Source organism: Lynx rufus, unplaced genomic scaffold (assembly GCF_022079265.1).
Source record: "Lynx rufus isolate CCGP_SWC_20201006 ecotype Redwood Valley unplaced genomic scaffold, mLynRuf1.p SCAF_12, whole genome shotgun sequence".
NCBI lineage: Eukaryota > Metazoa > Chordata > Mammalia > Carnivora > Felidae > Lynx > Lynx rufus.
Window position 1 is genome coordinate 147,268 of NW_025814826.1, and position 14,570 is coordinate 161,837.

At 40.3% G+C, this 14,570-nt stretch overlaps 1 protein-coding gene and 1 long non-coding RNA gene across 2 annotated transcripts in view; one reads left to right on the forward strand and one right to left on the reverse strand.

Annotated features, from left to right (window-relative positions):
- The window catches only part of LOC124507616 (uncharacterized), a 156,930-nt gene that overhangs the window by 78,682 nt on the left and 63,678 nt on the right, over positions 1 to 14,570 (forward strand). The gene's annotated exons all lie outside the window — the stretch shown is intronic.
- Positions 1 to 14,570, reverse strand: part of LOC124507605 (ankyrin repeat domain-containing protein 26-like) — a 705,441-nt gene that overhangs the window by 67,152 nt on the left and 623,719 nt on the right. The window contains 1 exon segment of the mRNA XM_047073901.1: positions 11,948 to 11,974. Within this exon segment, the coding sequence (XP_046929857.1) occupies positions 11,948 to 11,974 (27 nt within the window).

The window sequence follows — 14,570 nt, forward strand, 5'->3', positions numbered from 1 at the left end:
TGATACCATCAAAGGATCACAATAATCTTCCAGTAATCAATCAGAAACACAGGGAGATCTGTAATTTATTCAAAAGACAATTCAAAAATAGCAGTTTTAAGGAAACTCAGTGAGTTACAAGAAAAACACAAAAAGCCAATTCAATAAAATCAGAAAAACACACTATGAATAAAATGAGAAGCTTAACAAAGAGCTGGAAATAGTAAAAGCTAACTAAACAAAAATCCTGGAGCTGAAGAGTATAATGAAGGACATGAAAAAAGCAAGAGTGATCACTGACAGGAGATGGATCAAGCAAAAAAAAAAAATGTGAATTGAAAGACAGGAACTCTCAGATTATCCAGTCAGCAGAGAACAAAGTCAAAAGAATGAAAAAGAGTGAGGAAAGACTATGTGACTACAAGTGAACCCTCATAAGGCTATTAGGAGTTTCTCAGCAGAAACCTTACATTCCAGGAGGCAGTGGGATTACATATTCAAAGTGCTAAGAGAAAAAAGACAACCAATCAAGAATACTTTACTCAGCAAAATTATCCTTCAGAAGTCAAATTGAATAAATACATTTGATACACCGCATTAACAGGATAAAAAAATCATATCATCATCCCAGCATGTGAGGAAAAAGCATTTGACAAAATTCAACATCTTTTCAGGGTAAAAACTCTCAACAAAGTGGATACTGAATTATCACACCTGGACATAATGAAGCCCAAGATGATAAGCCCATAGCCAACATCATATGCAGTGGTAAAAAACTGAAAGCTTTTACTCTAAGTTCAAGAACAAGGCAAAGTTGCCCACTTGACCACTCCTATTCAACTGGATAGAGGAAGTCCTAGCCAAAGCAGTCAGGCAAGAGAAGGAAATAAAAGGCATCCGCATCAGAAAAGAAGAAATAAAACGGTCTTTGTTTGCAGATGACATATTCTTATATATAGAAAATCCTGAAGATACCACCAAAAAGCTGTTCCAAGGATGAAGGATACAAAATCAACATTAAGATGCAGGGGTGCCTGGGTGGCTCAGTCAGTTAAGCTTCTGACTTCGGCTAAGTTCATGATCTTGTGGTTTGTGGTTCAAGCGCCCTATTGGGCTCTGTGCTGACAGTTCAGAGCCTGGAGCCTGCTTTGGATTCTCTCTCTCTCTCTCTCTCTCTGTCTCTCTCTCTCTACCCCTCCCCTGTTAACACTCTGTCTCTTTAGCCTCTACTACAAAGCTGTGATCATCAAGACAGTATGGTGTTGGCACAAAAACAGACACACAGACCAATGGAATAGAATAGAAACCCCAGAGGTGAACCCACAAATGTATGGCCAACTAACCATTGACAAAGCAGGAAAGAGTATCCCATGGGAAAAAGAAGACAGTCTCTTTCTTCTGGGAGAACTGGACAGCAACATGCAGAAGAATGAAACTAGACGACTTCTCTTACACCATACACACAAATAAACTCAAAATGGATGAAGGACCGGAATGTGAGACAGAAAACCATCAAAACCCTAGAGGAGAAAACAGGAAAAAAACCTCTTTGACCTCCGCTGCAGCAATTTCTTACTTGACACATCTCCAAAGGCAAGGGAATGGAAAGCAAAAATGAACTATTGGGACCTCGTCAAGATTAAAAGCTTCTTCACTGCAAAGGAATCAATCAACAAAACCGAAAGGCAATAAAGAGAATGGGAGAAGATATTTGCAAATGACATATCGGATAAAGGAAGGGCTAATATCCAGAACCTGTAAAGAACTCACTAAACTCCACACCCACAAAACAAATAATCCAGGGAAGAAATGGGCAGAAGACATGAATAGACACTTTTCCAAAGAAGACATCCAGATGGACAACAGACACATGGAAAGATGCTCAACGTCACTCCTCATCAGGGAAATACAAATCAAAACCACACTGAGATACCACCTCACGCTGGTCAGAGTGGCTAAAATGAACAAATCAGGAGACTACAGATGCTGGCGAGGATGTGGAGAAACAGGAACCCTCTTGCACTGTTGGTGGGAATGCAAACTGATGCAGCCACTCTGGAAAACAGCGTGGAGCTTCCTCAGCTAATTAAAAATAGAACAACCCTATGACCCAGCAATAGCACTGCTGGGAATTTACCCAAGGGATACAGGAGTGCTGATGCATAGGGGCGCATGTACCCCAATGTATACAGTAGCACTTTCAACAATCGCCAAATTACGGAAAGAGCCTAAATGTCCATCACCTGACGAATGGAGAAAGAAGACGTGGTTTATATATACAGTGGGATAATACTTGGCAATGAGAAAGAGCGAAATCTGGCCATTTGCAACAACGTGGATGGAACTGGAGGGTATTATGCAAAGTGAAATAAGTCAGGCAGAGAAAGACAGATACCATATGATTTCACTTATATGTGGATCCTGAGAAACTTGACAGGAGACCATGGGTGGGGGGGGACGGGGGAAAAAAGTTACAGAGAGGGAGGGAGGCAAACAATTAGAGACTCGTAAACACTGAGAATAAACTAAGGGTTGATAGGAGGTGGGGGAGAGGGGAAAGTGGGTGATAGGCATTGAGAAGGGCACCTGTTGGGATGAGCACTGGGTGTTGTATGGAACCGATTTGACAATAGATTATATTTAGTAAAAAAAAAAAAATTACAAAATCAGCATCAAGAGATCAGTTGCATTTCCAAATAATAACAATGAAATAGCTGAAAAAGAAATAGAAGGAAAAAAAATCCCCTTCCTCAAAGCATCAAAAAGAACAAAATACTTTGGACTAAATTTAATCAAGTACTTTCTGAAAGATAGGTACAGTAAAAACTACAAGACATTGGTAAAAGAAACAGCAGAGACACAAACAAATGGGAAGATACCCCGTTGTTTATGGATTCGAAAAATTAGCATCATTAAATATCCACATTACCTGAAACCACCCACAGAGTCAATGCAATCCTTGTCAAAATTCCAATGACCTTTTTCACAGAAATAGGAAAAGCATTCCTCAAATGTGTAAGGAACAAGAAAGACCCCAAATAGCCAAAGCAATCCTAAGAAAGAAGAACAAAGCTGGAAGCATCACACTTGCTGGTGTCACACTATTACAAAGTTATGGTAATAAAAACCATATGAAGTTGTGCAAAAACAAACACAAAGATGAATGAAACAGAATCAAGAACCCAGAAATAAACCCATGCATAAGGTCAACTAAAAACCCATGCATAAAGTCTCTTTGTTAAGAGACCCAAGAATACTCAAAAGAGAAAAGGTAATCTCTTCAATACACGATGGTGAGAAAACTGGATATTAACATGCAAAAGAATAAAACTGTGCCTCTACCTTACACCGCTCACAAAAGTCAACCCAAACGCAAATAAAGACTTCTATATAAAATCTTAAATCATAGGTTGGAAGGGAAGATGGCGGCGTAGGAGGACGCTGGGCTCACCACGCGTCCTGCTGATCACTTAGATTCCACCTACACCTGCCTAAATAACCCAGAAAACCGCCAGAGGATTAGCAGAACGGAGTCACCAGACCCAAGCGCAGACGAGAGGCCCATGGAAGAGGGTAGGAAGGGCGGCGAGGCGGTGCGCGCTCCACGGACTGGCGGGAGGGAGCCGGGGCGGAGGGGCGGCTCGCCGGCCAAGCAGAGCCCCCGAGTCCGGCTTGCAAAAGCGGAGGGGCCTGACGGACTGTGTTCCGGCAGCAAGCGCGACTTAGCGTCTGGGAGGTCATAAGTTAACAGCTCTGCTCCGAAAGCGGGAAGGCTGGAGGACAAAGGGAGGGAGAGCTGCGGAGCCCCCGGACGACAGAGCTCAGTTTGGTGGGGAACAAAGGCGCTCGCCAGCGCCATCTCCCCCGCCCATCCCCCAGCCAAAATCCCAAAGGGAACCGGTTCCGGCCAGGGAAATTGCTCGCTCCGAGCAAACACCCAGCTCTGAGCAAACACCCAACTCTGTGCTTCTGCGGAGCCAAACCTCCGGCAGCGGATCTGACTCCCTCCGGCTGCCACAGGGCCCCTCCTGAAGTGGATCACCTAAGGAGAAGCGAGCTAGGCCTGCCCCCCCTGCCGCCGTGCACCTTGCCTACCCACCCCAGCTAATACGCCAGATCCCCAGCACCACAAGCCTGGCAGTGTGCAAGTAGCCCAGACGGGCCACGCCACCCCACAGTGAATCCCGCCCCTAGGAGAGGGGAAGAGAAGGCACACACCAGTCTGACTGTGGCCCCAGCGGTGGGCTGGGGGCAGACATCAGGACTGACTGCGGCCCCGCCCACCAACTCCAGTTATACACCACAGCACAGGGGAAGTGCCCTGCAGGTCCCCACCACACCAGGGACTATCCAAAATGACCAAGCGGAAGAATTCCCCTCAGAAGAATCTCCAGGAAATAACAACAGCTAATGAACTGATCAAAAAGGATTTAAATAATATAACAGAAAGTGAATTTAGAATAATAGTCATAAAATTAATCGCTGGGCTTGAAAACAGTATACAGGACAGCAGAGAATCTCTTGCTACAGAGATCAAGGGACTAAGGAACAGTCACGAGGAGCTGAAAAACGCTTTAAATGAAATGCAAAACAAAATGCAAACCACCACGGCTCGGATGGAAGAGGCAGAGGAGAGAATAGGTGAACTAGAAGATAAAGTTATGGAAAAACAGGAAGCTGAGAGAAAGAGAGATAAAAAAATCCAGGAGTATGAGGGGAAAATTAGAGAACTAAGTGATACACTAAAAAGAAATAATATACGCATAATTGGTATCCCAGAGGAGGAAGAGAGAGGGAAAGGTGCTGAAGGGGTACTTGAAGAAATAATAGCTGAGAACTTCCCTGAACTGGGGAAGGAAAAAGGCATTGAAATCCAAGAGGCACAGAGAACTCCCTTCAGACGTAACTTGAATCGATCTTCTGCACGACATATCATAGTGAAACTGGCAAAATACAAGGATAAAGAGAAAATTCTGAAAGCAGCAAGTAAACGTGCCCTCACATATAAAGGGAGACCTATAAGACTCGTGACTGATCTCTCTTTTGAAACTTGGCAGGCCAGAAAGAATTGGCACGAGATTTTCAGGGTGCTAGACAGCAAAAATATGCAGCCGAGAATCCTTTATCCAGCAAGTCTGTCATTTAGAATAGAAGGAGAGATAAAGGTCTTCCCAAACAAACAAAAACCGAAGGAATTTGTCACCACTAAACCAGCCCTACAAGAGATCCTAAGGGGGACCCTGTGAGACAAAGTACCAGAGACATCACTACAAGCATAAAATAGACAGACATCACAATGACTCTAAACCCGTATCTTTCTATAATAACACTGAATGTAAATGGATTAAATGCGCCAACCAAAAGACATAGGGTATCAGAATGGATAAAAAAACAAGACCCATCTATTTGCTGTCTACAAGAGACTCATTTTAGACCTGAGGACACCTTTAGATTGAGAGTGAGGGGATGGAGAACTATTTATCATGCTACTGGAAGCCAAAAGAAAGCTGGAGTAGCCATACTTCTATCAGACAAACTAGACTTTAAATTAAAGGCTGTAACAAGAGATGAAGAAGGACATTATATAATAGTTACAGGGTCTATCCATCAGGAAGAGCTAACAATTATAAATGTCTATGCGCCGAATACTGGAGCCCCCAAATATATAAAACAATTACTCATAAACAGAAGCAACCTTATTGATAAGAATGTGGTAATTGCAGGGGACTTTAACACCCCACTTACAGAAATGGATAGATCATCTAGACACACGGTCAATAAAGAAACAAGGGCCCTGAATGAGACATTGGATCAGATGGACTTGACAGATATATTTAGAACTCTGCATCCCAAAGCAACAGAATATACTTTCTTCTCGAGTGCACGTGGAACATTCTCCAAGATAGATCATATACTGGGTCACAAAACAGCCCTTCATAAGTTTACAAGAATTGAAATTATACCATGCATACTTTCAGACCACAATGCTATGAAGCTTGAAATCAACCACAGGAAAAAGTCTGGAAAACCTCCAAAAGCATGGAGGTTAAAGAACACCCTACTAACGAATGAGTGGGTCAACCAGGCAATTAGAGAAGAACTCAAAAAATATATGGAAACAAACGAAAATGAAAATACAACAATCCAAACGCTTTGGGACGCAGGGAAGGCAGTGCTGAGAGGAAAATACATTGCAATCCAGGCCTATCTCAAGAAACAAGAAAAATCCCAAATACAAAATCTCACAGCACACCTAAAGGAAATAGAAGCAGAACAGCAAAGGCAGCCTAAACCCAGCAGAAGAAGAGAAATAATAAAGATCAGAGCAGAAATAAACAATATAGAATCTAAAAAAACTGTAGAGCAGATCAACGAAACCAAGAGTTGGTTTTTTGAAAAAACAAACAAAATTGACAAACCTCTAGCCAGGCTTCTCAAAAAGAAAAGGGAGATGACCCAAATAGATAAAATCATGAATGAAAATGGAATGATTACAACCAATCCCTCAGAGATACAAAGAATTATCAGGGAATACTATGAAAAATTGTATGCCAACAAATTGGACAACCTGGAAGAAATGGACAAATTCCTGAACACCCACACTCTTCCAAAACTCAATCAGGAGAAATAGAAAGCTTGAACAGGCCCATAACCAGCGAAGAAATTGAATCGGTTATCAAAAATCTCCCAACAAATAAGAGTCCAGGACCAGATGGCTTCCCAGGGGAGTTCTACCAGACGTTTAAAGCAGAGATAATACCTATCCTTCTCAAGCTATTCCAAGAAATAGAAAGGGAAGGAAAGCTTCCAGACTCATTCTATGCAGCCAGTATTACTTTGATTCCTAAACCAGACAGAGACCCAGTAAAAAAAGAGAACTACCGGCCAATATCCCTGATGAATATGGATGCAAAATTTCTCAATAAGATACTAGCAAATCGAATTCAACAGCATATAAAAAGAATTATTCACCATGACCAAGTGGGATTCATTCCTGGGAATCAGGGCTGGTTCAACATTCGCAAATCAATCAACGTGATACATCACATTAACAAAAAAAAAAGAGAAGAACCATATGATCCTGTCAATCGATGCAGAAAAGGCCTTTGACAAAATCCAGCACCCTTTCTTAATAAAAACCCTTGAGAAAGTCGGGATAGAAGGAACATACTTAAAGATCATAAAAGCCATTTATGAAAAGCCCACAGCTAACATCATCCTCAACGGGGAAAAACTGAGAGCTTTTCCCTGAGATCAGGAACACGACAGGGATGCCCACTCTCACCGCTGTTGTTTAACATAGTGCTGGAAGTTCTAGCATCAGCAATCAGACAACAAAAGGAAATCAAAGGCATCCAAATTGGCAAAGATGAAGTCAAGCTTTCGCTTTTTGCAGATGACATGATATTATACATGGAAAATCCGATAGACTCCACCAAAAGTCTGCTAGAACTGATACATGAATTCAGCAAAGTTGCAGGATACAAAATCAATGTACAGAAATCAGTTGCATTCTTATACACTAACAATGAAGCAACAGAAAGACAAATAAAGAAACTGATCCCATTCACAATTGCACCAAGAAGCATAAAATACCTAGGAATAAATCTAACCAAAGATGTAAAGGATCTGTATGCTGAAAACTATAGAAAACTTATGAAGGTAATTGAAGAAGATTTAAAGAAATGGAAAGACATTCCCTGCTCATGGATTGGAAAAATAAATATTGTCAAAATGTCAATACTACCCAAAGCTATCTACACATTCAATGCAATCCCAATCAAAATTGCACCAGCATTCTTCTCGAACCTAGAACAAGCAATCCTAAAATTCATATGGAACCACAAAAGGCCCCGAATAGCCAAAGGAATTTTGAAGAAGAAGACCAAAGCAGGAGGCATCACAATCCCAGACTTCAGCCTCTACTACAAAGCTGTCATCATCAAGACAGCATGGTCTTGGCACAAAAACAGACACACAGACCAATGGAATAGAATAGAAACCCCAGAACTAGACCCACAAACGTATGGCCAACTCATCTGTGACAAAGCAGGAAAGAACATCCAATGGAAAAAAGACAGCCTCTTTAACAAATGGTGCTGGGAGAACTGGACAGCAACATGCAGAAGGTTGAAACTAGACCACTTTCTCACACCATTTACAAAAATAAACTCAAAATGGATAAAGGACCTAAATGTGAGACAGGAAACCATCAAAACCTTAGAGGAGAAAGCAGGAAAAGACCTCTCTGACCTCAGCCGTAGCAATCTCTTACTCGACACATCCCCAAAGGCAAGGGAATTAAAAGCAAAAGTGAATTACTGGGACCTTAGGAAGATAAAAAGCTTCTGCACAGCAAAGGAAACAACTAACAAAACTAAAAGGCAACCAACAGAATGGGAAAAGATATTTGCAAATGACATATGGGACAAAGGGCTAGTATCCAAAATCTATAAAGAGCTCACCAAACTCCACACCCGAAAAACAAATAACCCAGTGAAGAAATGGGCAGAAAACATGAATAGACACTTCTCTAAAGAAGACATCCAGATGGCCAACAGGCACATGAAAAGATGTTCAGCGTCGCTCCTTATCAGGGAAATACAAATCAAAACCACACTCAGGTATCACCTCACGCCAGTCAGAGTGGCCAAAATGAACAAATCAGGAGACTATAGATGCTGGAGAGGATGTGGAGAAACGGGAACCCTCTTGCACTGTTGGTGGGAATGCAAATTGGTGCAGTCGCTCTGGAAAGCAGTGTGGAGGTTCCTCAGAAAATTAAAAATAGACCTACCCTATGACCCAGCAATAGCACTGCTAGGAATTTATCCAAGGGATATAGGAGTACTGATGCATAGGGGCACTTGTACCCCAATGTTCATAGCAGCACTCTCAACAATAGCCAAATTATGGAAAGAGCCTAAATGTCCATCAACTGGTGAATGGATAAAGAAATTGTGGTTTATATACACAATGGAATACTATGTGGCAATGAGAAAAAATGAAATATGGCCTTTTGTAGCAACGTGGATGGAACTGGAGAGTGTTATGCTAAGTGAAATAAGCCATACAGAGAAAGACAGATACCATAGGGTTTCACTCTTATGTGGATCCTGAGAAACTTAACAGGAACCCATGGGGGAGGGGAAGGAAAAAAAAAAAAAAGAGGTTAGAGTGGGAGAGAGCCAAAGCATAAGAGACTGTTAAAAACTGAGAACAAACTGAGGGTTGATGGGGGGTGATGGGTATTGAGGAGGGCACCTTTTGGGATGAGCACTGGGTGTTGTATGGAAACCAATATGTCAATAAATTTCATATATATAAAAAATAAAAAAAAAGAAGTAGACAAATAAAAAAATAATAATAATAAAATCTTAAATCATAAAACTCCTAGAAGAAAACAGAGGATAAAATCTCCTTGACATAGATCTTACAAATGATTTAGGATAGGACATCCAAAGTACAAGCAATAAAAGCAAAAACAACCAATGCAATCAGCAATGTTTCTGCACAGCAAAAGAAACAAGCAACATGACGGAAAGGCAACCTATGGAAAGGATGAAAACATTTGCAAGCTACAAATATGAAAAACGTCAATATCTAAAATGTGTGAGGAATTCGTACAATTCAACAGCTAAAAACAAATATAATTACAAACTGGGCAAGGCACCTTAAAAGACGTCTCTCCTCAAAACATATTCAAAAATTTTTTTTTTCAACGTTTATTTTTTTTTGGGACAGAGAGAGACAGAGCATGAACAGGGGAGGGGCAGAGAGAGAGGGAGACACAGAATCGGAAACAGGCTCCAGGCTCTGAGCCATCAGCCCAGAGCCCGACGCAGGGCTCGAACTCACGGACCGCGAGATCGTGACCTGGCTGAAGTCGGACGCTTAACCGACTGCGCCACCCAGGCGCCCCTCCTCAAAACATATTCAAATAGCCAAGGGTACACAAGAAGGTGCTCGATATCACTATTCATCAGGGAAATGCAAATCAAAACTGCAGTATATAGATATCACTTTGACCTATTAAAATGGCTATTGTCAAAAAGACAAGAGATATCGTTGGCAAGGACGTACAGGAAAGGAATTCCTTGTACTCCTGTAGGACTGTAAATTGGGACAGCCACTAAGTAAAACAGTATGGTGGCTCCTCAACAAACTAAAGATAGAACCTCCATATGAGCCAATAATCCCATTTCTGGGTATATGTCTTAAAGACATGACATCCTTACCTTGGAGAGATATCTGCAGCCCTATGTTTATTGCAGCATTATTTACAATAGTCAAGAAACATGGGGCGCCTGGGTGGCTCAGTCGGTTAAGTGGCCGACTTCGGCCCAGGTCATGATCTCGCGGTCCGTGAGTTCAAGCCCCGCGTCGGGTTCTGTGCTGACAGCTCAGAGCCTGGAGCCTGTTTCAGATTCTGTGTCTCCCTCTCTCTGACCCTCCCCCGTTCATGCTTTGTCTCTCTCTGTCTCAAAAATAAATAAACGCTAAAAAGAAATTAAAAAAAATAGTCAAGAAACAACCTAAGAATCCATCACTGGATCCATGGATTAAAAATATGGTATACAGTTACAATGGAATATTTTCAGCCACAAACAAGAAGGAAATCCTGCCAGTTGTGACAACATGAGTGAAACTCGAGGGCTTTATCCTTAGTGAAAAGAAGTCAGACACAGGAAGACAAACACTGTATGATCTGACTTATATGTGGAATTAAAAAAAATTGCACGAAAAACAGAACAGACTGGTGGTTGCCAGGGTTAGGAGGCTGTGAGAAATGGGTAGATATTGGTCAAAGGGTACAAACTACCTGTTACAAGATTAATTAATTCTGGGTATTTAACGTGCAGGATGGTGATTACAGTGAACAATACTGTATCATATCATTTGAAAGTTGCTACAAGACTAGATCATCACAAACAAGAAATGATATTTATGTGAGATGATGGAACTATTGACACTATTGTGGTAATCATTTGACAATATAAAAGTGTATCAAATTAATACAGGTACACCTTACAGTTACACAGATGTATGTTACTTATATCTCATAAATCTGGAAACACTTAAAAAATTCAAAAGTACTCATATGTTATTATCTATCTCTCAGAAATAACAATCATCTGATTAGTTATGCTTTTGTTTAAAAAAAATGGTTTGCGGCGCCTGGATGGCTCAGTACGTTAAGTGTATGACTTTGGCTCTGTTGTGATCTAAGGGTTTGTGGCTTCGAGCCCCACATCGGGCTGTGTGCTGACATCCCAGAGTCTGGAGCCTGCTTCGGAATCTTTGTCTCCCCCTCTCTCTGCCCCTCCCCAACTCTCACTTTGTCTCTCTCCAAATGAATAAACATTTTAAAAAATTTTTAAAAATGATTTGGTAACTTTTGCATACTTTTCGCCTAATATCTAATCCTGATAGAAAAAAATGGGGGATTCACCAAAAAGAAAATTATAATTCTGTTTTCATGGACTAAATGCATGCAACAGAATATTATTACCATACAGCTACATACATTTCCAAAAATAATGAAATTACCCGCAGATTTTTTTAGGACTTAAACATGAGCCCCGAAGAGCACCAAAAACAAAAACAAAACTAACAATTGTGGTTTTTTTCAAAAAACTGTTATACAGATAACTTTTTTCGTGGAAATAACATCCAAGAAAAGAAGAATCTTTGTGAAAGCAATTATCAAACAATTCCTCTCGACCCAAACTTCAAAAATGAATCTGTAATTATAGAATTTGAAATAGCTTTCATTTTGAACCCAGTCAATAGAAGCAACTTTGAAGTAGAAAACATCTGGGGAAAGCCACCTCAAACTTAGAAAAACAAAACAAAACAAAACAAAACAAAACAAAACAAAAAGAAACCCTAACACGTAGCCATGGTAACAAGAAGCCACCAGAATCAGTTTTAAATGTGTTAATCAATGCCAACCAGCCCTACTCACCAACCAATCCATTTCAGCTCCTTCCTTCTGAAAGACAGCGAATAAAGGACAAAAATGACTCCAATACACATGCTTCAGCGTGCCAACCAATCCACAACAGTCTCACCCAAATAAGCATGGTGCTTTAGATGAAAAACCATTTAATTTTCTGAAAGTCCCCTAATTCTCAAATTCCACTCTTCCCCAAACCCCTGTATAAGAATAGCAGACTGCTCTGTTAAAAAAGACTATACCTAACCAGCATAGCTCGCTCTTATTTGTAAGTGATCAATTCCAACTTCATCTTTTTATTTCAGATATTGAGGGCTCATAATCTTTGGCAAGAATTTTTAAAGTCCTATAATAATTTGCCACCATATTTTAGTTTCCTTAATAATTATAAAGGAAGATTGCTATTCCTTTGATACATTTCACCATAATGAAAACTAACATAAATACAACTAAAAGAACAAGTAGGAAGTAAACACAATATTGGGCCCCCCAAAATCCAAAAACTGTACATAACTGACAGGCTTAGTTGTCAGAATGAACCCACGCCAAAGTTTGTCAAGGTGGGGGCTAGTATTATGTTAAAAACTATACACACAAGTTAAACTCCGTTCACTCAATAAACATTATTGAATAAGTACTATATAGACTAGAACATTTTCTAGGCACTGAGGACATGGCAATGAACAGATAACAATCCTACTCATGAGTGAAGTAAACATACAATAACAATAAGCTACACAGGCAAAATATACAGTATTAGAGGAGAAAAACTAAAGCAGAGAAATCACATTTTGATGTGTTATAGGGAAAAGGGTAGTTGAAGTACTAGTCAGGATGGCCAAGAAAGGCCTTGCTAAGAAAGTGACTTTTAAGCAAAAACCTGAAAGGAGAAACAAACAAAAAAGGAAAAAGCAAGCCATGAGGTATCTGAGGGAAAGCATTCCAGATAGAGTCAACAGCAAGCACAGAAGTATGTCCGAAGTACTTAAAGAGTAGTGAGAAATCAGTATGGCTGGACAGAATGAAAGGGGTAGAAAAGAGTTCAAGTCAGAGAGAGAGAAGGAGACACCTGATCATATACAGGCCTTGTCGGCATTAGGAAGAGTTTTGGCATGTACTCTGAGCGAAATGGGAGGCAATTAGGCTTTGAACAGAGGAAGGACACAATCCGACTTACGTTTTACTAGATCCAATGTGTTTAGAATTAACGGAAACAGAGGAAAAACCAAAGAAGAAACAAACAAACAAGAAGACCATTTAGTTACCTATTACACCAATATAAACAACAGATGATAGTCTATTGGTCATGGAAGATGTGTTTGGATTCTCGATATATTTGAAGGAAGACATGACAAGATTTGCTGACAGATGAGATGTCATGTGTATGAAAAAGAAAAAGAAAAGAGAAAGAAAAAGTGAAAGAAAGAAGAAAAAAAAAAGACAGGAGTCAAAGATGACACCAAGTTTTTTAGCAGAGCAACACATAGAACTGTTATTAACTCAATTAGGAAAGACATGCAAGGCAAATATTAAGAAAGAATATCAGGAGCTCAATTTGGGACATGTTAAGTTTGCAATAGCTATCCAGAAAGAGATATCAAGTGGGCAGTTTGATATGCGGGCCTGGAATTATGGAGAGAGATCCGGGCTGGAGATGTAAACTTGAGGATCATTAGAATATACAAGATAGTAAAAGTCAAGAGAAGGAAAATCAAAGGCAAATTCCTGGAAGACATCAATGGGTTAAAAGGTGGGGGACGAGAAGAAACAAGCAAATCAGGCTGAGGTGTACAGACTAGAAAGGCAGCGGGAAAATCAGGTGAGTGAGTGATAGCCTACAAGCAACATAGAGACAGAATTTTGGAGGAGAGAGTTTTCCATTGGGTCAAATATCGCTGAAAGGTTAAGTAAAATGAGATGTATGAAATTGTTTAGATTTATTAAAGTGAAAATCGGTGGTAACCTTGAAAAAACAATTCTGGAGGAGTGAGAGGGAAAATTGCTACAATGAATTCAAGAGTGGATGGGAGGGAGGGAAATCAGGATCAGAGAGTGAAGAAGGCTGTTGACAGATTTCATAGCTAAGTGGAATGGTCATGGTTGATCTAATTTTCTATTGTTGCTGTAGTTTTCAATTGTTACATACTGATTAGGTAGTATTTTTGTAATATTTGGAAGTCTTAAAAATTGCATATATGTAACACTAGGTTTTGTTTTTGTTTTTGTTTTTTTTGTTTTTTGTTTTTTGTTTTTGTTTTTGTTTTTTTTTTGCTTTTTTAAAATGCCAGACCAAGGTACAAAATAACTCACAAAATTATACACTGAGAAGACTCCTTAAATTTTTTCTAGATATATATAAGCTGATTACCATTTTTCTCATGCTTAGAAAGACCACAGAAAAACGAAGTTCCAAGGGCAGTATTTCGTGCTTGATAAAAATTATTAAACTCTAAGGGCACCTGGGTGGCCCAGTCCACAAAGCATCCAACTCTTGATTTCAGCTCAGGACATGATCTCTAGGTTCTCTAGCTTCGAGCTCTGCACTGACAGCATGGAGCCTCCTTGGGATTCTCTCTCTCCCTCTCTCTTTGCTCCTCCCCCACTCATGTGTGCATGCTCTCTCTCTCTCTCT